General features: G+C 46.5%; 1 protein-coding gene across 7 annotated transcripts in view; it reads left to right on the top strand.

The window, feature by feature from the left end:
- Nucleotides 1–24899, top strand: part of TASOR2 (transcription activation suppressor family member 2) — a 1665218-nt gene that overhangs the window by 1562136 nt on the left and 78183 nt on the right. For all 7 annotated transcript variants that reach the window (XM_069629643.1, XM_069629647.1, XM_069629648.1 and 4 more), the window contains 2 exons: nucleotides 2536–2717; nucleotides 24610–24718. In XM_069629643.1, the coding sequence (XP_069485744.1) occupies nucleotides 2536–2717; nucleotides 24610–24718 (291 nt within the window). The remainder of the gene's footprint in view (nucleotides 1–2535; nucleotides 2718–24609; nucleotides 24719–24899) is intronic.

A 24899-nucleotide genomic window follows, 5' to 3' on the forward strand; every position in this document is an offset into this window, starting at 1 on the left:
AGTGAAAATGAACCAGTTTGCCGCCCAATTAAAAAACATCAAAACCAATTTTTGGAAATTCTCACTGAAACCACTGATAACATTCTACAAGGGCAAAATCATCCCTGCCCCTTTGTATGGGATGTATATAGAGGCTCAAGCTTGGGATTTACACTGGGATTATTTTGAGGAAAGACTGTGGAAGAAGGCTCTCCGGCTTCCGCAGTCCCACCCTACATTACAAATTGGGGCTAAAATCCTTAAGAATGGAAATTGCTGCAGCTATTTAAAATGATCAGATGGCCCAAAGAAAATACTTTGTACATAGATCTCGCCCAAGAAGAACTCGGGGCACCAATATATTAATTAAACAACTGAAGGCGAAGGTGAAATTGATATTGATACGACTACAAAAATCCAGTATATATCTTAATTTAAACTTGAAGGGCTGCAAACAAGCCCTATTTGAAATGGACTGGATTACAACGGATGCCATGAGAAATTTAAAGCTGCATCGGAATCCTTCTATTCTGGACAAGAATCTGGGTTCGCTCCCCCATTACCTGACACAGTTCCCGGATAGCCAAGGTAGGGAAGCCATGCTAAGATTCCAACTTAATTTGCTCCCTACGGGACTAATTCTTGCTAGTAGATCAATCCAATTAGACCGGTGAAAAATTACTGCCAACTGTATAAACTATGTGTGTGCCAATCTCTGTATCATATACTAATAGAGTGTGCAGGAACAAGAGACTTAAGAATTAAAATTCTCTCGATTTGTTGACCACCCTAGCTGGCTAAAAACCTGTGATTTCTGGCATCAACTATCTTCAGGGCATGGAACCTTCCTGCCTATAGAATTATATAGACTACGTAAAATTCTGAAATTATATGCAGTTACGCCTAAGGGATTGGTGGGTTGAAAAAGAAAATTTCTGTTGTGAACGTGTTTTATATGTACCTTCTTCTTTTCTTCTGTTTTTTATGAAAGTACAATGAAATATATTCTGATGCTAATGTATTCTAATTGTTATGAATTTGTGAAAAGTCAAATAATTGACCGTACCACAATAATAATAATAATAAATAAATAAAGGCCTGTTTGGGACTTTTCTGCCGGTAAAGTCTCCTGCTCCGGATTGGGAGCTCACCGTGGTGTCTCAATTTGAACCGATGCATCAGGTCCCTCAGAAGTTTTTCTCCTGGGAGGCTACTTTTCTAGTGGCCATTAACTCGTCAAGGTGGGTCAGGGAGGTCCATGCCCTTTCCTACAAGCAGCTGTACTTGACCTTCCACCCTACAAGGGAGATGCTGCCTTCCCATGTCCCTCACCTTTATGCCGAAGGTTCCCTCAGAGTTTCATCTCAACAAGCCTTTGGTTCTGCCAGTTTTCTTCCCTAGCCCTTCTACACCTGCAGAAATGGCATTGCAGTCGCTGGACGTTGCTTGTGCCTTGAGGTTTTATGTGGCACAAACGAAGGCATCTCAATTTACTGTCAATTTTGGACCTGTTGGACATGGGAAGGCCCTGTCTAAGGCTGCCATAATCCAGGTGGCTCTCCGGCTGCATCATGCACTGTTCTCGTCTGGCCAACAGACCTCTTCCAGGCCAGCCAAGAGCCGCCTCAACCAGAGCCATTGCAACGACGACAGCGTTTCTCTCTGATGTTCCCCTGCTAGACATCTGCAGGGCTGCTACATGGAGGTCCACTCACACCTTCATGAGATTCTACTGCATCGACAGGGATTCCTGGGAGGAGTCCCTGCTCAACCAAGCAGTGGTACACAACATGTTTGTTTCAGGTGAGTCTGTTCCACGGGAAAGTGTATTGCTTCTGTTGAGCCTTGCCACCGCCTGTGGTTGTGTTTATGTACTGCTGTGTAATCTTATTCATGAGCATGTGAATCCATGCAGTACCCCATGCAGGAGAAAGAACAAGTTACTTACCTGTAATTCCTGTTCTCCATTATGGGTCTTGCATGGATTCACATGTGTACCCTCCATCCTTGCCCTCTCTGGCTCTTCTTGGTTCATACTGCCACTTTACGTGCTCTACCAAATTGAAGATGGCCACCAGAGGTGGAGTTTAGGAGGATGAGTGTCATTGGCTAGGGGTAGTATGACCAGAAGGACAGTGATTGGTTATTGAGGAGACAAGCAGTTTTCAGTCTAAAGCGAAACTGCTTTCTTTTTTACTGAGGATTCCCAGCCTGACAATGGGGACTATTCATGAGCATGTGAAGCCATGCAAGACCCATGCTGGAGAAGAGGAGTTACAGATAAGTAACTATTTCCTTAAATTGTCAGCGCACCTGGCAGCTGTTGGGCATGCAAATGCTTAGGATGAGGGTGAAAGCGCAGATTTCAACCTCCTTGCATCTTGACAAGCTCCCAAGGCCTTTTCGAACACTGTGGAGGTCTGTTTGTGCTGCTGTCTAGCAATCTGACTAATTTGTATCATTGACAAAACCCATTTATTAACATCAATTTGGATATTAAGTGTATTAAATATATCACTGAATATGTAAATATGTTGAATTCCTTTGCCACAACAGGGCAGAGTCTGTCGCTAAGAAAAAGGACTTGCTGCTGAAATCCTGCCAAGAGTCCAACATAGTGGAGGTTCTTCATTATCACCAATGTGACTCAAAATCAGCACCCAAATCAGAAGACTTAACATGTTTGCTGAACCTGTACATACAACATATCGCCACCAGATTTGCTATCTTTTTAACTGGTAAGAATGGTTCTAATCTGCACAACCCCGTTTGTTTGTTGCTGCTCAGAATGCAGAGGTATAGCTCTTTAACGCACATTGTAGAAGAGCACACAAGAAATGGCACCAAAGGGAATTTGTATGTGAAATATGTGACAGCAAACTGATATTGGCCATTCATGTAACAACATCACATACAACAAAGGAGTAACTATTGGTCGGGGCAGAAACAAAGGTGTGTACCCTGATGCAGTTTCCACAACTAAATCCGTAAACTTCCATTTGCCACTCTGTATGTATCAAAGAGACTATAATTATTCCCCAAACGTGAGGGGCAGTGCTTGGCACTTCAAGAGATTTATTTCACAAAGTACCACAATATAAAAAAAGCCACATAATTTTTCAAAAACAAATTGTACTTTTGACATTTAATTCTTCCCACCTTACAGACAGTGTCAATAAGCTATGCTATTGTACATGTATACATACCAATAGGAGATATGGGTGTAATTTCAATAACCAACTGTGTGTATCAATACAAGAAGGGTTCCAGTGATAGATGGACCTTTTTCGTGTTCTATTGTGAATTGTGGCATTGTTTGTGTGACAGTATGTATGGGTATGAAAGGTGGGAAGAATTAAATGTCAAAAGTCCAATTTGTTTTGGGAAAAATATGTGGCTTTTTTACTATTGTGGTAAATTGTGAAATAAATAAAAAAAAATGTATTGAATATTATTGTGAAGTTTGCTTTTCCAACCTCATTACCATGGTCCATTTTTTTAATATAATCTTATTATTTACCTGAAGGACCTCTGGTTTACAGGTAGCCTTATAATCTACACTTCAAGAGAGGTCCCTAGCATACAGGAAGCATTGTCCAAGTCAAGTGTATGAAAGGCTAGAGGGACTGCTGAGAGGCAGAGGGCAAGATCAGCAGAGCCTAAACTGGGTTGCAAAGAGCATAAAATTGCTGAAGAATTGCAGAGCCTTGATGAATGGGCCGAGAGATTGGTTGGGTCAAAAGGCTGACGACCAAGATAGATAGATAAAAATAAATAAAATACCCACCCTTTACTGGGTGTTTGCTAGGACAGGTTGGCTTTTTTATTAGTAACTGCAACCTAAAGATATGCCAGTGACGGACTCAGAATAAATCGTTTTTCATCTGGACACTGCACTACAAAGCCCAAGAGCTGGTTACCTTTTGCTATTATGATTAAAGCAGGATCATGGACCATGTGTCTCCAAGAATTGTGATGGACTACCCCCCCTGTTTCCTTCCTGCCAAATCACCCTCCCAATTGTTAGCTCCCAACTCACTTGTATCTCTTCTTTAATACTGTGTATTTCCCCCTGTGATTTGTTAAGTTTTCTGTTACTTCCCGAAGGTCTGCGCTCTCTGAATACCATAATAATAATAAAGACAATAATAATAGGGCTCCAAATTTGCACTCGTCGTTGGTTTCTGATATTTGACACTTGGCAAGTATGAAATGGTGTGCTGTGTGTAGATGTAGAATTTAGGTTGCAAGTAACTTTATCGCTAGCTAGTAGCTTGCAATTTGGAATTGTTCACTCGGATAATAATACAAATAATAACAATAATAGTAATAATGGACTTTGTATGAACTAGACAGAGTAGTACCACCCTGAACACAAACTGTTGTACACTGGGGAATTTGGACTTAGAATACAATATTTTGTTAGACTAGGGCTTGGAAATCTGTCTCACTTGCCTGTGTTCTCCCATAGATTGGTTATAGTTTTTATTTGAGAAACAATCCTGTTTTGTAGACTCCCTGCCTATAGGCTTTACACCCCAATTTTGTGTATAATAAACCGAAGTATAATTCACTGAACACACTTAAGTCTCCCATTGTTCCCTCAGTATATGACCTGTTTCATATATATATATATATATATTTCTGAGGCTTGTGGATCTGCTTAGAATCAAATACATTGCATAGGCCGACATATAGTAGAAGTTGCAGAGTATTGCACATTACTTTTTTCAAAGATCGAAAAGGGACGTCGAAAGGGCGTGACTGTAATTCTATCCCTAGTGTGACGTACCCTGAACCCATGATCACTTACACGTTGAGGTCACTCAGATCATTTTTTCCACCTTCGTGGCATGTTGTATCCAAATGAACTCCATGGAGTTAATTCCATGCAAACTTCTCTTGTCGGTCACCGATTGACGCACTTCATAGCCAGCTATTTTCTGGAGCATCTCGACGCCTGATTGTGAACACCGAAACAGCCGTCTATACCGACGATTGTCTTCGGCCTACACCCAGCTACGGCCTACCAGTAGGGAGAGCGGGGTGACTGATCTTACCGGCCTTTGTCTTAATGCCTCTATGTCCACCCTCCAGTATGGAGCGCCACTCATTTAAATTTTGCCCCAAATGCAATAGGACATTTCTGTGGAAAGACATCCACTACCTTCCACGTGATCACTCAGAGTCCCGCTGCACATAGTGCAAACTCTTTAGGCCCAAGACCCTTAAAGAGTGCTGAACCAAGAGGTGGGCGGCATATGCCATGATGGCGGAGTCAGAGACTGCAGCTGGGGATCTACAAATTGGCTTACGAAGGGCGAGGCAGCTGAGACTCCGATTCAGAGCTCGAAGATACTACAGAGAAACATACCGGTTCCTGCATGCTTGTCCCCAGCCTCAAAAGGCAGTCGCAGCAGGCTGCTATGAGGAAAGCCCCTGGCTACGACAGCATACACACACCCACTATGACACATAAGCACAAACCCCACAAGCCGCTCCGCGACTGACCCATCAACAGAGGTCCGCATGCCGACGGTAGGCTGCTCTCGGCCCACCGATCTGCTGTCGACCAAGCTTGCTGTGGTTACGCCTCTGCGTTTACCACAAGGCACAGGTACAGACACTCTGGCGAAAGGCCTGCATAAACACTGTTTGGCGGCTGAGAAGAAAACGCTGGAATAGCCATCGAAAAGATATAAATCTCATTCACATGCAGAAAAACATCATAAAGAGCATCATGCTCATCGAAAATGGGCCCTTGAGGCCTCTGAAGACTATCAGGAAGGATCTTCACCCTTATCTTCTGCCCTCAGCAAACAACGCCCCAGGTAAAGCCCCAAGGACACACCCAGGGCCGACTGCTCTACGGAGGTACCACCAGTGATCCCTAATGTTACCCCTGAGGTGCCAAAAACCATCCGGCAGAGACCCCTTGGACCCAAACACAATTTGAAAAAACCATGGAGAAATATCCTTTTTGTAGACTTCATGAGCAGGTTGCCCACTACACAAAAACCTGTGGAGCAACCCCCGATACCAGTGGTACCCACTCAACTCCTGCGCCACCCCCTCGGGCCCGCAAACCCAGGGAGGCTTCACAGGGTTCTCAGCAAGGGGATATGCAGTCCAATCAAGCAGACCAATACCTGTGGGTAATTGACCAGGATGACCATGACCAAGATGGTGACGATACCTGTATAAGGGACCAGGATGACCTGAATCTTATCTTTACAGATCCGTTTGACGCCTCAGCAATTCAGAGCAGTCCTACTTCGCCTATAGAAGACCAATTAATTTATAATGAGCTGCTCAAGAAGGCAGCCAACCTTTTTGGGTTTCAACCATAGGAAACAAGTCCTGCTGGGACCAACTTCATTGAGGACATCCTCAACGAGAAAATGCCCATTAGCAAGGCCCCTCCTAGAAACTATCAAAAAGAGTGTCTCTCCATCCCTGTCTACCCCGTCCCATTCACATCAGAGGGCACGTCAAGCCGGATTCTCTGGTGGTTACTACTACCAGAAAGAGAGCTGGTGTTCCACTCTCCACCTCCAAAGCACCTCCCAACAAGGAGTACAAAAGACTATACAAGCTAGGTAGGCGTATCACTACTTCTGGTGTCTACATGACCAGAATAGCCAATAACACGCCCTGCTTGCCAGCAGTAGCAGCACCCAGTGGGATGGCGTCATAAAACACCTTGACTCTGTACCGTAACCTGCCTGTTCACACCTTAAGGTAGCCACCGAGGGAAAACGGGTGTTTCAAAACATCCTGAAGAACGTTCTAGATTCTGCGGACACCTCACAGAGTCATCACAAAGGGAATCCTTCTAAATAGACATTATTGGCTTAGGGACTCTGGCTTTAAGCCAGAAACACAGGCAGCCCTTATCAACATGCCTGTCGAGGAAGGTCTCCTCTTTGGTAAAGCGGTTGACGATCAACTGGAAACCACAAAGACCCTTGGTCAAATATCTAACAAACACTTCATATCGATGGGGGTATTCAACACATGCCAGTACTTTCAGGCACAGGAATTCAGCAGACCAAGCCAATCTGGCGCAGGCACATCTAGTGCATCTTTCTACAGCCCCCAGGGTCAATCTTCCTTCCAATACCAGCAGCAAGGGTTTCGCGGTGGGAAAGGTTGAGGCAGAGCTGCAGCCTCTATTGGCACAGCAGCCCCTGCCTCCAAATGACTGGCTGATCCATGTTCCCTCCCATGCACCCCCGGTCGGGGGTCACATAACACTCTTTGCCCAGCAATGGGAGGGAATACCATCCGACCGCTGGGTACTGGACCCAGTGGCCAAGGGATACTCAGTGGTGTTCCTAGAAACACCTTGCCATCATCCACCTCGAATAGGAAGAATGTCCTCCGAACACCTCAACATCCTGCAGGAAACCATCATATTTCTCCTGGAGCTAAATCAAGGTATTTATTCAAAGTACTTCCTTGTTCCAAAGAAAGATCTGACAATGCGCCCAGCGCTGCACCTCCACTCTGCAAACGCGCATCTCAAACCCCAAAAATTCAGGATGACAATGTTGCAGGAGGTCATCCCACTACAGAAACTACGGGATTACATTGCAACATTGGACATGAAAGATGCATACTTTCATATTTCAATGCTGCCAGCACACAAAAAATACCTCAGATTCAAATTGGTAGACGAGCACTACCAATTCAAGTGCTCCCATTCGGCATTGCATCAGCCCCGAGGGTATTCACAAAGGTCCTAACAGTGGTAGCAGCCCACTAGCGAAGGCAGTCCATTCCAGTGTACCCTTACATAGATGACTGGCAAATTACCGGGGACTCTTCCCCAGAGGTGCCTTCAAAACACAGAACAGACTATCGATCTGCCGTTCCAATCGGGCTTCTCCATAAACGAAAAGAAACAAGTCTAGTGCCCAGCCAAGAAAAGCTGTTTCTCGGGGCACTGATCAAAACAGACAATGTACTAGTTTTGCCCTCCGAAGAGATGGTCCAAAACATGTTGTTTCAAACACTGCAGTATGTAGCCGATCATCGGGTGACGGTATGAAAGGCAATGCCCCTGCTAGGAATGATGGCTTCCTGCATCTACCTGGTGCCTCACGCCAGGCTGTGCATGCGTACAATGCAAGAGTGGCTAGCAAAACAATGGTCACAGGGCAAGCAAGTTGTGTGACGATCAAGTGGTGGTTTCGCAACCTCTGGTTAAATCGCTACAGTGGTGGAAAAGAAGCAATCTGCTAAAGGGAAAGTCTTTCCACACACCTCTCTCACAACAAACGCATCAATGACATGGTGTGGCGCTCACTTCTTCACCACACATCAACCTTCTGGAACTACTAGTGGTGCTCAAAGCACTTCAAGCCTTCAAGACTCAGCTAGCACACAAAACAGTCCTAGTCCTCACACACAGTACCATAGCCATGTTTTACATGAGCAAACTGGGAAACACACTCTCCAGGGCTGTCCAAACTAGCCCAGAATATTTGGCTGTGGGCATTAGATCACAACATGTTCATAGTGGCACAACATGTTCTAGGGAGAATTCTCAGAAATGTGTGGATTCCTCTCTACCTTAGAGACCCCCAGCAACTTTGCTGGATTTTGAGGACTTGAATTTTTAACCTGGAGATAGTGAGATGCTTTTTCCCCCACTCTCTCATGTATTTTTAATGTGATTTGAACTCTGTTTCTTTTGGTTATGGAGTCTGACAAACTCCATAGACATCATCTTTTACATTGTGTCACACAGCACCTTCAGTGCAGTGACACAGGGGAAGTCTTTCAGATTTCCCCAAGGTTTAAATACCTTCTCTTGGATAAACTACTGTTTCCAAGAACAGTAAAGTGAAATTGACTTTACTTACATTTGTAACTTTCTAGACCCAGCACACACTATCTTACAATAGGCTGCTGGAGGGGGTTTCCTATTATCCCATTTTGTCTAACTTCTCATGTAACATTTTTATGTTACCCTTTCCTCGATGAATGGCTGGTGGCAGTGGTTTACTTTTAACTACCATGGTGTGCATTTACCGCGGGCTGTGTTCGCAGCTGCAATAAAGCACCCAAGGGTGGAATTTTTGGCAAAATGGCCATGGTCTTCTTATTTCGCCATTTCTTTGTGGAAAGGTCCTTCTTGAGATTTACTCTGCGCGCCAAACCAGGTTTGGTCCCATTGTTCGCTTTGCCTTTGCCGGGATTCACAAGTGAAGCCCGCCTCTGGCTCCAGGGTGTCTGGGGTAGGCGGGAAGTGAGGGAGGTACCCGAAACTCCCTCTGCTTTCTCTCCTAGGAGGCCCAAATGCACTCTGTAGTGATTGGCCGGCTGACAGTTCGGCAAGGACAGCCACCCTGCTGGGTGACTGACATCTAGGCTGGAATGAATGGGAGAGAACTAAATAAAAAGCAAGGCTTTTGGCTTGGAAGGCAGAGTCGACCACTGGACGAAGGAACTGAAGAAGAACTTGAAGAGGATGCCTGCTGCAACTCCTGGACCGTTGGTTTGCCCGGTGAAGCCCTGCTGCTGTACTGAAACTCCAAATTCGTATCGACAGAGAAGCCCCTGCAAGGACGACTTCTCCCCTTGAGCTGGTGGGACCAATCAACTCCAAAGTAAGCCACCTGGACTTCCTTCTCTGAGCTGGTTGAATTTCCACAGAGTTGCTGCTGGAAACCGTATAGCCAGGGAGAGGAACACTAGATTGTGTGCGTCACTTTTAAGCTGACATAGAGCTTCAGGAAGATCCTCCGGACTCACAGGAAGCAGGACTGACCGAGCCTGAGCCCCCTCAACAGAGTGTGGGACCCCAGAAGCAAGGAAAATCCATCTGAACAGCCAGGAACAGCAGTGCTGCTTTTCGCAGTAGATGCGAGGAGCTGAAACACTGAATAGCCACTGAAGATTGCTGGTTGCGAGCGGTGACTGTGCCATTGCAGTGCAGGAGTCCCCAGAAGTTGGCCCTCTTGCCCCCACGTCTGAGGCGCAGGAACAGTGAGATCTGCAGAGATGCCAGGAACAGAAGTCATCTGCTGCACTTTTTTCAATTCAAAGGTACTGTACAAAGTCTGAAAGAACTTACCTCTTGCTGTAGAGTTGCTTCTTCTTTTCTTCAAAGACTTCTAAAACATTGTGCAAAGACCTTTTCTACTTATCTACCAGAAGTGCTTCATCCTATATAAGACTTTTTCCCATTGACTTTGGCCTAGCCTGTTATACTGAATGACTCTGCTGCGGGGATCCAAAAGTATTTGCCTGCTTTAGAATATTTGTGGCCTCTTTTTCTACTAACCTTTTCCTTTTACCAACTTATAACAGTATTCTAAATGCAAACAGTAAGATATTAATGTCCCCAGCACCCTAGGTATTTGAAGTCACCTGGGAGTGTATGTTTTGTCTGTGGGCCATCCCAAAAGGATCTTGACTGATTTAGAAACTAAGAGTGTACAGTATTGAAGTGTATTTGTGTGTTACTATTATATTGCCCTTCTGAAGAAGGCTTATTCTAACTGACTGATAAATCAATAATTGTTGATTCAAGAAACCTTGGTTGTAAGAGTTTATTTGAATACTTGTCACTGTGAATCTCTGTGTAACCCCCTACAGCTCACATTGACCCCTCTTGAGATAAGCCTGGCTGCTCAACATGCTACCAAAACTGTGTAGTACAAGCTTATACCAAAGGTTGGGTTTCCGATACCTGTAGTCAGAGTTGTTTGTAGTGTTCCCAGAGGGTACTGCATACAAACTTTGCCTAACCATTTTACACAAACAAAACGCTCCCATCCTTGTGGTATAATTTGATAATAGTCCCCATCTTTAAGAAAGGTAGCTGTTTTGAGCCCTCGAGCTACCGGCCAATTGCATTATTGGATGTGGAGAGCAAAATCTTCACGAGATGCGTTTTGAAAGGTATAGAGGACTGGAGCAGCTCAACGGGGTGATTATCTAAGTTCCAGATAGGCTTCAGGAGGGCCACTGGAGCGGATGCCAGTGGTCTGTTTATCCATTCTTTAATCGATCAGGCTAGTATTGAGGGGTATGGATTGGTTACGTTTCCTAGGGTCATCCAGTTGTGGACCCCTTGCTCACTGTGCTCAGAGAGGCACAGCTCCACCTCACTGATGAGGCCCAACAAGGCTGAAATGTGCCTGGGGTTGCTGTTGGTACTCTTGTCCAGAAGAGAATTGCCATAGCATTTTGGTGTGGCACAAAGACTGATATGCAAATGGATATTCCCCTTCTGTGACAGGTACAGTGAGCTAAAGTGTAGCTGCGGACTCTACGCCGATGACCTCCTGCTCTTAGATAAGACTCTGATAGGCCTACAGACACTCCTGAATCGCTTTGAAGAATATGTAAAAGCAAATAGCTTGCTGGTGAACCTGAATAAATCTAGCATCCTTGTTACAAGCGAAGGAACCATAAACCAGCGAATTCTAGGTGGGCAATGGGCTCATCCAGTCTATCTGTGGCCTCAAAGTAATCCTACTCGGGTAAAAAGAAAAATACTGGACCAAGACTGGATCTGGACTTGTGATGAGAGAAGTAAATACAAATTGTATAAAGAAATAAGTGGTGAATAAAAAAAGGGGATCCTTGATGAATTACCTAAAACAATGTCCAGATAGTCGTTTTAGAGAAACCTTTGAGAGTACGGTTTAATTTGATGCAAACTGGGGATGTTTTATTCACCAGTGGCCAACGAAAAAGTGCAATATGTCATTTTTGTGGTAAAAACACCAGATGATTTTATGCTCAGCGTTGCAGGAAATGAGGAAGGTATTTTTTTGTTTTGTGCAAGAAATTGTGTCTTCAAATGGTGGTAATTTTTGGCAATACATCTTGCAGGGTAGCACTACTGCTCTTTCAATTAGTGTTATGCAATTTTAAAAGAAAGTGAAAATTATCAATTAAATTGTTTTTAACTTGACTATTAAAGGGGGTTTTAGAAAATAGTTTCTGTGGGGAAAAATGCAAATGTAAATTTTACAGTTGACAGGAATAAATCTGTGTTGATCCGCCTGGTGGCATTGTGTAAGAGACAGACGGCTTGCCGGATTGGGGTCTCAAATGGGGAAGGGAGTCATTTAAATATCTGGGGGTCCAAATATTCCATAAGGTGGAAGACACATTTGTGTCTAACACGGGAAGGGCATTATCAGGCATAGGTGATTACATCAATTTCTGGAAGATGCTACCTATTTCTCTGAAAGGAAGAGTAGCGTTGTGCAAGATCATAGTGCTCCCCAGACTATTGTCATTTTTCACAAATATTCCATACCCGATTAAGAAAATATTTTTCAAAATATTAGCTGAGGTCAGTGAACTCTTGTTGAACACGGGGAGGCGCAAGGCGGCCTTGAAGACACTACAGTGCTGATGCGAGGACGGGGTTTGAATCTACCCAATTTTGAATTATATTTTTTGGTGGCCCTGTTACAATCCATGGCCAGATGGGACTTCTGCCCGGAAGGAGGTTAAAGGTTTATTGGGAGAGGTAGCGCGGCACCGGCAAGGTATTGAATTGTTGTGGTGTCCTATGGGGGCTGGGGTGACTCATGTCATTTTTAATGTGATTCGAGAGCTACGGAGGAAGTTGCTGAATCAGCTGAAGGTGGCAGGACAGCGCCGATTTGCCTATAGGGTTTGATGAGCAGCTGGCGCTGTACTGGAAGGCTGTGGGGTTGGCCGCGCTTCATAGAGCTAATTGTAGAGTGTTGGGTGATCTTTTTGAAGGTGGGCGGGTGGTGACGTTCGCACAATGGAAATCGACATATGGCATTCAACCAGGTCACTTTCTAGTATATGCAAGGATATGCAGGAGTTTAGCCGCACTGTGGGACACTATCCCGGAGGAACCCGAGGCGAGTTTATTGATGCAGACCCGATTAACTTTGGTGGGGGGGGACACAGGATTACTAGACTATACGCTGCCCTACAGGTGACTCGACCAAGGGGGTAACTAGCGGTTCAGACTAAATGGGAGTAGGACATGGGTTACCCCATACCAGAGTGGCAGTGGTCCCAGATCTGGGAGCAGGGAAAAAAGTATCTTGAAATGGGTTATAGGTCAAAGGATCGAATCAAAAGCACCGAAAACAAAAGGTTCGAAACATTATTTTTTTTTTAACATATTTTTTTTGAGGGGGGGTCCCTCTCAACCCGTTTTTGTGATAAAAACCGCTTTTTTTACCTAATCGAAAACCCAAAAAAATATATATAATTAAAAAAATGTTTTTGAACCTTTTGTTTTCGATCCTATTGACTCTCACCTTTTGCATTCGATCCTTTTGTATTCGATCCTTTAACCGGACACCCTTGAAATGCATGTTTCCAGTTAATTCAATTCCATTATTTACATAGGGTATATATAACGCCGGCTAGATTGCTTAAGATCAATCTTGCAGCGTCACATGAGTGCCCACAAAGTACTTCTGAGTCTGCTGGTTTTGGCACATGGTTTGGGAGTGCCCAGTGACACGAAAATACTGGAAAGGGGTAATGGACCGTTTGAATTCCCTATTGAGCAGTTCTTACGAATGCTCCCCGATGATTTGTCTATTGGGGCTGATACCCAGGAACAATTCTATAAAACAAGGTGTAGGATGACTTGGTTCTTGATGGTTCTGGCCAAGCGCAAATTGGCAATGACCGGAAAGAATACACTGGGACCGACCCTAGGTCAGTGGCTTCGTGATGTCCAGAGGTGGGGAATGGCAGAAATTGAGTGTTTACGGAGGAATACATTTCCAGAATAAGATGAGTGGGTGGAGATCGACTGGGGTTAGCTGCTAAATGAACTGGCCTCCACCCCAGATTTAAAACCCCCATGAGTTGGGTGTAGGAAGTGGGGGAAACCAATGGCAATTGCACAGAATAAGGCTAGTTAACGGTACAAGGGTTGTCCTACTGCAGAGGTGTTGGTACCGCTTGAGGTTAATTGTGAGAGTTAGGAGGGAGAGCTCAAGGGAAGAGGAGGGAGGGACCAACAGATGTTGCATATGGGCTGGCTGCACAAAGTGTATAAACCCAGGGGCATATACAGACTCTCATGGCATTTGGTAATTTTTATTTTCTTAAGCAATCTCTTTACATAGAAACAAACTTTTAATTGTTTATCAAAATATTCTTTATTTTATCTAATACATGCGGGAAAAGTGAAACAACAATATATAAAAAAGTTAACATTCATTAAAAATACCTGACTAAATTTGATTCAACTATTGTTTCAATTAGAAAAATACACACAACCACATGTCATCAACTCTAACTCCTAAGACCAACTACATTAATTCTCTTACATAATCCATTCATACAGTGCAAAAAAACGCAGGGTAAACAATCTATAAAGACAATGGCCCTCATTACGACCCAGGCGTGGTGGACCATGGTGCTAATAGCACCATGGTCCATGCCGGTAACTTACCGACTCCGCCATGGCGGAATGGGGAATTACCGCCCCATTCCGAGGTTGGCGGGGTGGTAATTCCCCATGCCGCCATGGCCCTTCCCCATTCCCATTTTCGCCCCATAGGGCTCAATGGGACTTGGGAAGGCGTTAATTACGGCACCGTAATTAGCTCCTAAAAGCAGGCGTTAAAGTGCCACCCGCAAAGGGACCTCGTAATCGGGCATTAAGGGTTTAACGGCGCTGCCTCCTTTTACAGCGCTGTTAACCCCTTAACGCGTGGGTTGTAATGAGGGCCCATAGGTCTTACAATTCGACCTAAAGTGCAAAGTGCTGTTTTGACATTAAATGCACCAAACATTAAAAATACTGGCATGTATCAAATAACTGGTTCAGATACAAAAAATTATCCACACGATTGATGTAGGCTATTTCAGCTTTTGTTGTCCAGTGGAGCTTGTGACAAAAGGGTGTCGAATCGAGTTTCGGCTCAGTAATCTAAATAATGTTCATACCGGAGCCATCTTCAGGACATAAAAAGACCTCATTTATGATCCCGTTGCTGTGTGTTACCAATTTGATATACTGGGTGTTTAAAAATGACAACATAGAGGGAAGCAAGAGGAAGGAAATGGAGGGGGTGAGGGCGGAAGGAAAACACAGAAAAATTCATTGCTAACTACTTCTCAACATCTTCCCAACATGTTTAATTGGAATAAAATGTCATACATCACACAAACAAAACCACTTATATTATGTTTGAACCTATATTTAAAAAATGCAAAGGGTCGCTGTAGTCCCTCATGGGGACCTCAATCTCTCACATCTGCAACCAAATGGCTGGCACCAAAGTGGTAATTAAAAAACACACTTGCTTAGTAGAAAACCAGTTGACGTTTTCGAAGGGCTGGGCGTGTGTACCTAATGCCGTCTCTTTAATAGCAGTTACTACTAACCCCTAGCTGTTGATGTATACTAAAAAAAAGTTGGTTGGCCTGCCTAAGGGAGCTAAAGTCATTAACCTATTATAAGTACCCAAGGTAGAGCACTAATGTTTTTACAAATGCCCGCACTTAGGGAAGCGGCGGGCTTGACTCCCAGTCGTCGGAACCTGTCTGTCGGTCCTAAAAAACATATGAGTACCTATCGGGTGAAATCCCTGATAACCCAATTGACAATCCTTAACCAAATTGAATCGCATGACTATCAATTTGCACCGGCATACCTGGTAAATGCAGTTAAAACAAATGGAGACGTGATCCACTCTGTCCCTGATGTGCACGGTCTAGAGCGTAATTGGTGTGGTCCCGGTGCGTCGGTCTCCCGGATGTTCAAGTTTCTGAAAACGGTGTAATCTACAAACCGGCACAGACAATTACCATGTGCCAAAGTGTAAAGAGAATGGAAGAGTCTGGTAAGCCTCACAAATGGGGGACAACAACCAATTGTTGCCTCCTCAACAAAACTACCCGCTTGAGTCTGTGTGTTAAAGCCCAAAACGGGCTTGTTAATCATACAAAGTGGCGCCAGATCAGCCCAGCTTGGCCAATTAATCAAGTACTTAAAAGAAAAATCACTGGCAGAACTACAGTGTGCACACTTAGCCAGACCGCTCCATTAAGAAAAAACACAGGGTTAATTTACCTCCTAATCCAAATAAATGTTGCCGAGATACCTCACTGCACCACCTCTCCTAGGTTGTGTGCTAACGTCTTTGTGTCTGATGTGCATTATTCACATCTGTAAAATAGAAGACATATCGACACTAATTAGTGGGTGTAAACCGAAGACTGAGGGGAGAAGAATGGAGTTGGGAAAGAGGGTGTGGCCAGGTGGTATTTAACGAAGACAACAAAGCCGGCTGTTGTCTCCCAAATACTCACCCTGGACCCCAAGACCGACGCCCAAATCGAGGGGCTCGTCAGAGAACCAAGAAGTTAAGGTTGGCGCACAAAGTTGCACGCACTTGCACGATTCGTAGAGACAGTGTCATATGATGGCAGTGGTTGCATAGTTGTCAACCAATGGTAATGGCCCGAACCGCCCCAATACGGCACCACAAGAAAAACATTGACTGATGTTCATTATCGCATTGCCCGATCTTGAAACACAGTGCTCCCCGTGTGGGACCTGCAGCGAGCTGTCGCAATGGAGTGAGGATTAGAGGGAGGGTAGTTTTAGCGAATGTTATTGGCATTGATAAATGGCTTTGACATGTTTTTTGTGGTTTCATTTTCTATGTTAAATGGAATAAAGACAAGTAAAAAAAAAAGAAGATAAGTAAGAACTTTATGAAACTGTTTTAGAATAGCACTAATGCAATTCAGGGAAGCACAAGCCAGTGTTAGTTTAGAAGAGCAGCAGCGATGCAAAGTGAGTAAGGCCTATATACTTTCTAAGAGAGTCTGCAAGCAACTGAAAGCCTGCTTTAGCTCTTTATAAAGCAGAGCATGGAAAGCAAAACCCAATGATGCACTTTAAGACACAATGGGCCTCATTACGGCCCAGGTGGTAAGTTACCGCCTGGGTCGTACCTTTACCACCATGGCGTAAACTATGTTTACGCCATGGTGGTTGGCGGACTTACCGCCCCATTCCGAGTTTGGCGGGGCAGTAAGTCCCCAATCCCCATTTACCCTTCCCCATTCCCATTTTTGCCCCATAGGGCATAATGGGAGTGGGGAAGGCGTTAATTACGCCACCGTAAATTACGGTAGCGTAATTAACATCAAGGTTCCTTAGCGCCATGGATTTTAACACCTGCTAAAAGCAGGTGTTAAAACCTCCATGGCGCTAAGGGACCTCGGAATCAGGCGGTAAGGGTCGGCGCTGTTTACGCCGCCGTAAACCCCTTACCGCCTGAGTCGTAATGAGGCCCAATGTATTTCGGGGTAGATAAACCCTATTGGTAAGCTTGCATGCTTATTCAGTTAAGAATGAACCAGTACCAATACGTATTACTTTTCAGAAGGATCTAAACACCATTCAAAGTTAGTAAAGCAACTTGTATACTTTTACATATGACTGCTTGAATAGTAGTGGCTCGCACCCACAATTGTTACCGGAAAATTACAGTAATGACAGTTCCACTTTTTAACTAGTAGTGGCTTGCACTGGCAATTGTTAAAGTTAAAACACAAACTGATAAAGTACTTTTCTACTTGTTACAATTTCCAGACAGAATCCTTATTATCTCAGTTCTTCCCTAGTTTATAGCATGAGTTTTCTCAGAGGTAGGAGGGACCCTAGTGGTCTAGGGGCCAGCTGTAGGCAAGCCAGGATAGGGTTCAGTTGCAGGAAATTCGAAGTTCCACAGGATATCTCCTTTAACAATTAAGTATTAGCTTCATAGTTAAACGTGTTCAGGGACTTCAGAGAATTATTAGGCCTGGGCAAGCGGTATGGGCAAACTCCCAAACACACAAATCACCCCCTCAGCCTCACAGGATTCACACAAGACTTAAGGTAAGTATTATCCAAGCCAGCACAGTACCTTAGAAGAAAGGAAGAGCTTCAGAGTGGGTGCCTTCAGGATGCAGCAGCACAGGATCCGGTCCCTAGATTCTTGGTCTGGAGACGAAAGAAGTGAACACCGGATGGGGATTTGCGGGGGCAGTCTTCGTCGGAGGCTTCCAGCAAAGGTTTCTTTACAGATTCTCACGGCTCTGTGGGTTTGGCACCTTTTTACATCAGCCAGATTAAGAAAGAATATCGCTGGTCGGATTCTCTTCACTCTCTGTCCTGCTCTCTGGTGAGGGGACTACAAGGATTCGAATCATGTCTCTGGAGATCCAGCAGGAGTCCACCAAAGGTTCGGACGGATTCAGACTTCGGAAGACCATGCACCGCACTCAGGCTCAAGGTCCCAGGTTATTGGTGGTTTTCAGCCCAGCAAGGTCGCAGCATGCCCTGGGATGGCTCAAAATGCAGGTCTTCTTGATACTAGAGGGTCTAACCAGCCTCTGGGTAGGAGTTCTCGCATTCAGGAGCCCCAGGTAGATTGGAAGGAAGGGTCTCATCAGGCTCTGGTTACACAGCAGGCTGTCCGGTTGTTGGAAATCTCTACAGACGTCTTTTCTTCATCTTCCTATTCAGATGCAGCTCCAGTGGTCAACCTGTCAGCTTCCAGGTCAGAGTATTTATCAGGAACTACAGCACAACTTCTGCAAACATTCCCTGCAGTTTACAGAAAGGGGCCGTGTGGCTGTCCAATAAGGACAGCCAGCCCCCCCATTGGGACTTGTTTCCTTCCAGGCAAGGTGAAAGACAAAGAGCTGCAGAGTGTTGGACTCCTCCCTCGCTTCCTACCTTCTCAGACACTCCGGAGCCTCAGGCAGGAATACAAAGGAGTCCCTCTGAAGACAAAACTTCACGTGAGGCCGTTCCCTCCTAGAATGGCAGGGGAAGACCTCAGAAACAACAAGCAAATGAGAAATGGTAAAAAAGGAGCCCCCATTCTAGCAGAACCGAGGCTGCTTTAACAGCCTGCGAGTAATAAAAGGTCACTAAGGTAACACCACTGCCACCAGCCATTCAGGTAAACATGCAATTGTAACAAAAATGTTACCAGGTAAGTAGGAAAGGTGATACATTGTATCCCACTAGCACTCCACATAAGTTGGGGTGTGCTGGCACATCCTCAATGTAAAGGGGATGTGAATCCCACTTTACTTCTTCGGAACAATAGTTCACCCAAGAAACAATAAAACAATTTAAAGGAAGCCACTGCATTTAAAATGCTGTGTGTTGCCATAGTACATTAGTCAGTCCAAAGTTATCTAGTATGGGACTTGGCATGGATTCAGAAGCTCATGAATATTCCCAGACATCAGGCCGGGAATCCTCTGTTAATGAAAAAAGTTTCACTTTTAGATACAAATTGTATTTCTCATCTAAACTGATCACTGTCCTATGGGTCATACTGCCCCCAGCCAATGACAGTCCTCTCCCTAAACCCCTCCTCTGGCAGCCATCTTCAGATTTTTACCAACACGTTTCAGTGTTTGGAGTCCACGTTTTGCTCCATCAGCTACTTCATTTTAAGTTAATTCTTTTGTCAAAAAAGAGCCTGTGTGCTCTTCTCTCCAAAGGCTGAAGAATAGGCGGCCGACCTGCCCAAGAAGACCCAGGTGGCACAGGAGAAGCCATCGTCGAGGATTGAGCTGGTGGCGACTGCTCTCATGAAGGCGAAAGGGGCTGAACCTGTGAAGGTAACCCCTACTTGCGCCCAAGGTGTCCCTGCCTCTGAGGCGGGAAGCCTCCACTGTAACTGTGGCAAAGCCGGCTGGCACAACGGAGAAGAGGATGCCTTCTCTAAGCCTGGCTCTGACCCCTGATGGTTAAAAAAAGGGCGGGGGGACGAGGAAGCCCCAGGCCATGGAAGTTTTGTTCACGGACGACGAGGACCTGGAGTCTGTACGCACAGTCTAGGAGGATGTGGAGGAGGACGATCATGACAGCTCCACCAAGGGATGTATCTCTGTACATCCTATCAACCCTGCTCACTTTGGTGTCTGAAATCCAGAAAAGGATGCTGCAAATCCCGGCACCTGCAACCCCCGACCAGGTTCCGGCTAAGAAGAGGAAGTGTCATCAGATGCTCCTGTTTTAGCCTCCACATCGGCGTTGGGTGCCGTCCCCCCACCCCCAGTGGACCCTGGGATGGCCACGGCACTGACAATATCGTCACGGCAAGCAGATCTCTGCAGCCGAGGGCATCCCCACTAGATGAGGTGGAGTTGTTCCATTCCCAGGTCGCCAAGTGAGAGTTTTTCCAGTTTATGCCCGAGGAGACCAAGACAGGATAGGCTGGACAAAAAGTACTGGGTGCCAGAGTCCGAACCCAAGTGCCCACGGTTGTAACCATCACTGAACTCTGTGGTTTCAGCGACTGCGAGGAAAAGATGGTCACCTTCCTCGTCCTCAGTCCCTACGGACAGCGAGGGGAAGAAGTTGAACGCCGCGGGAAGGAAGGTCATTGACACCAAGGCATCAACCATCAAGGCGGCCAACGCACTTGCGATCGTGCCCAGGTACGACAGGGAGCAGTGGTACAAGCTGGGTCCGGTTCCTCCCCAACGACAAGAGGATGGAGGCGATAACCCTCTTCCAGGAGGGAGAGGTGGTTTCGGACCATGCCATCACGGTGGCACTGGACATCGCTGACACAGGTTTCCAGCAGATGGAGAAAGGTGTCTGCCTCCGTCATCAAGGCTGGCTGAAGACCACAAGTTTCCGCCAGGCGAGGGTACTGGAAATGCCGTTCGACGGAGATAACCTTTTGGGGAATGTTGTCGACGAATCCCTGCAGGCCATAAAGGCGGATACAGAGGCAGCCTGTGCCCTGGGCATGCTATTCCTTTCGCTCCTCTGGAGGAAAGTCAGGCAGATCGACGAAAGGTTTTTCCTCGTACCACCAGCCCTCCAGGTCCACAACACAGGAGGCCTACATAGGTTGTTCCAAGGCCTACGGTGGAGGTGGTCAGCGCCGCCCTCAAGGCAGGGCGACGAAGCAGAACTCAATCGACCAGGACATTGGGCCCCCACCCAGGCACCCCAGTGGGAGGCCGGCTGGTGGGATTTGTCAGCGAGTGGAAGAAGATCTCCACCGACAGATGGGTGCTGGACGCTATCGCCCACGACATACCCTGGAGTTTCAGCACAGGTGTCTGCGAATCCCTCCGGTGGCTGGTAGGAGCAGCACATCCCTCAACACTTGGAGGAAGTACGGGCCATTCTTGCAAAAGGGGGCAATAGAGCTGGTTCCACAACGACTCCGGGGCTACGCAGTCTACTCCAGGTACCTTTTAGTCAAAAAGAAAACGGGGGGCTGGCGGGCCATTCTAGACCTGCGGCGCCTCAATAAGTACCAGAAGTCCCAAAAATTCAGGATGGTCACGTTGCAGCACATGCTCGGCCAACTGGAAGGAGGAGACTTCTGGGTGTTGCTGGACCTTAAGGATGCCTACTTCCACGTCCCCATTCACAAGAAGCACCAAAAGTTCCTATGCTTCATAGTGCAGGGGCGGCACTACCAGTGCAAGGCCCTCCCCTTCAGCCTGAAGTCAGCCCCAGGGTGTTCACGAAGTGCCTGGCACCGGTGGCAGCCATTCTGCGTCTACGGGGGATACACGTGTACCCATACCTTGGCGACTGACATATTCGGAGCAGTTTGCAAGAGTTTGCCGATGGACACACGGAGAGGACCGTCCAGCTGCTGATGGATCTGGGATTCTCCATCTTTATCCGAAGTCCAGCTTGGCGCCATCGCAGAATGCGCTGTTCCTAGGAGCCAGACTCAATACAGTCTTCTGCCTAGTGTCGCCCTTGGAGGAGAGGTTAGCGACCATTCTGGAAATGGTGCAATGACTGTTGTCACTGAAGACTGCCATGGTGCAGACCATCAAGTCGCTCCTCGCCATGATGTCGTCTTGCATCTATTTTATCCAGCTCTGCAGGTTATGGAAGCGCCCTCTTCAGGAGTTCCTGGATGCTCGCTGGATTCAGGTGTCCGGAAGCTTCCCAGACAATATCCCGCTCGATGAGGAGTTCCGTCGGCCGATACAGTGGTGGGGCGTCCACTCCAATGTGGCTTGGGGCGCAGGATTCCAAAGCCCCCTGTACCAGGAAACGGTCACCACAGACACCTCTCTGGAAGTCTGGGGAGCCCACACTGGACGTCTGCACACCAGTGGCCTGTGGCGGGCAGAGGATAAGGATATGTTATGATAGGTTATTTATAACACGCTTCATACACAGAGGTTTCTAAGCTCGGACCCACGGGTTGAACCTGTGTTGCTCCGTGTCGACTTGCTTCCAAGGCGAGCACATTGCAGCTGAGCTATCCTCCCGAGACTGGGAGTATAGCTCAAATCAATATCCTGGAGCTGTGGGCAGTGTTCTGGGCCCTCAAGTAATTCCTTCCGTCTCTGAAGGGCAAGGTGGTGAGGATCTTCACTGAGAACACTACCACAATGTTCTACATCAGGAAGTAGAGGGCACTCCATCCCCAGCTCGCTCCAAAGAGGCGCAGGGCTTGTGGCATTGGGCCATCAGACGAGAGATGTTCCGCGTCCCTTTTCGCCTGGCGGGAGTCAAGAACACCATCGCTGACTCCCTCATCAGGAAGTTGCGCTCCTGCCACAAGTGGGAATTTAGGCAGGATCAAGTGAACCACATCTTCATCAAGTGGGGCTGGCCCCAGATCGATCTGTTTGTGACAGTGGTGAAATCCAAATGCCAGAGGTTTGCCAGCAGGTTCCACCAACCGAGGAGCATGGGGGGGCGTGTTCTCCTTCCCGTGGGAAGGCGTGTTTCTGTACGTGTTCCTGCCATTGCCTCTCCTGCTGTGAGTCATCAATCAACTCAAACGGTATTGATGCAGGATGATACTCATCGCCCTGGCGTGGCCAAGGCAGATTTGCTAACTGGACCTTCTCAGCCTGTCCACGTCGGCCTCGGTCAGACTACCAGTAGTCCAGGATCTTCTCACCAGGGAAGGAGGCACAATCCTGCATCACAACCCAGGATCGCTGAACCTGCAGAAGTGCTATGGTCACAAGTGGAAGTGTTTTGCTATGTGGTGCTGGTCGCAGAGGATCCCCCCTCTGAGGGTCACGGTCCAGCAGATTCTTCCATACTTGTCCTTGGCAAAGGCGGGACTGGCACACGCCTCTATCACGGTGCATCTGGCGGCTATCTCCCGCTACACCAGGTCTCCTGGAAGATCTTCTCTTTGGTCTCCCCATTTCGTCAAGGAGTTCCTCAAATGACTGTTTCAATATTTTCCACCAATAAAGGCTCCTGCCCATTCATGGGAACTCAACATGGTGCTGACGAGGGTCACGGGGGGGGAGGCCCCTTTGGACCTATGCATCTGGTCCCTCTCAAGTTCCTCTCGTGGAAAACGGCTTTTCTTGTGGCCATCACCTCTGCCAGGAGGGTGGGTAAGATCCAGGCCCCATCCTGCAAACAGCCATCTCTGACTTTCCACGAGTCGAGGGTGGTGCTGCAGACGCACCCCTCTTTCATGCCGAAGGTTCAGTTGGAATTCCACCTCAACAAATCTTTGGTGTTACCTGTGTTTTTCCCTGAAGCCTTCATCACCGGCTGAAAGGGCCTTGCACTCGCTGGACATCGCTCGTGCCCTGATGTTCTACGTGGAACGCACAAAGAGTTTTCGGAAGACGTCTCAACTGTTCATGAGCTTTGGTACTATGAACCATGGGAAGGCCTTGTCCAATGCGTTCATCTCCAGGTGGCTCTCCGGCTGCATCACGCACTGTCATCGGTTGGTGAACCAACCGATGCCTCCACCAGGGCGATCGATGCAACGACGGCGTTCCTGTCTGGTGTGCCCCTGCTGGACATATGCAGGGCTGCTACGTGGAGGTCCACACACACCTTCACGAAGTTCTACTGCGTCGACAGGGATTCCAGGGAGGAGTCCAGAGTCGGCAGGCAGTGCTAAGCAACCTGTTCGCTTGAGGCGAGTCTGTGCCAGAGGTAAGAGTATTACTTCTGTTTAGCCTTGCCACCTCCCGTGGTTGTGTAATGTTGTACTGCTATGTATTCTTCATTCATGAGCATGTGAATTCTTGCCAAACCCCATGCTGGAGAAGGAACAAGTTACTTACCTGTAACTATTGTTCTCCGGCATGGGTCTGGCATGGATTCAAATGCGAACCCTCCACCCTACCCCTCTGCAGCTCTTCTTGGTCATACTGCCACTTTACCTGTTTACCAAACCTTGAAGATGGCTGCCAGAGGAGGGGCTTAGGGAGTGGACTGTCATTGGCTGGGGCAGTATGACCCAGAGGACAGTGATTGGGTTAGAGTATAAATACAGTTTGTAAGTGAAAGTGAAACCGTTTTTTCTTTTACTGAGGATTCCAGGCCTGACTACGGGGAATGTTCATGAGCATGTGAATCCATCCTGGAGAACAGTAGTTACAGGAAGAAGGTTCCCACTCACCTTGGGACAAGTTAAAATAATTACCAAGTCCAAACAAAATATTTGGGGGTTGACACAGGTCAGGAAGATTTAACAAAAAGATAGAAATCTTACCTAACACTACGTTTTTCAAGATTCCATTTTATTTGGGTTTCGATGAGCAAATTTTCTATAATTCATAATGACAAATGTTAAATGTAGATCTGAAATCATATTGACTGTCAACCCTGTGTCCTTAACTAATTGTTTTTTTTTCCACTTATAGATAAACCCAGCATTGTCGAAGAAACATGTACACGCCATGGAATTCTTGTGGCTGATGTGAATACATTTGTAGAAACTGTTCAGACATTGGCTTCTACATTTCAAATATGGTAAGAGAAAATGTGCTTTGACGATTCTTTTTACATTGCTAAGTTGGTTAAGCTCCTAGTTGCCCCTGTGTTATTTGGATTACTCTCTACCCTGTGTTCAGGGTGTGAGAGGAATCTACCAGCAACTAAGCAACAGGTTTACTTTACCCTCAGGTCTGCCTCTCCTAGTGGTAAAGGTGGC

The sequence above is a fragment of the Ambystoma mexicanum genome, chromosome 12, assembly GCF_040938575.1.
Source record: "Ambystoma mexicanum isolate Mex_15411 chromosome 12, UKY_AmexF1_1, whole genome shotgun sequence".
Classification (NCBI taxonomy): domain Eukaryota; kingdom Metazoa; phylum Chordata; class Amphibia; order Caudata; family Ambystomatidae; genus Ambystoma; species Ambystoma mexicanum.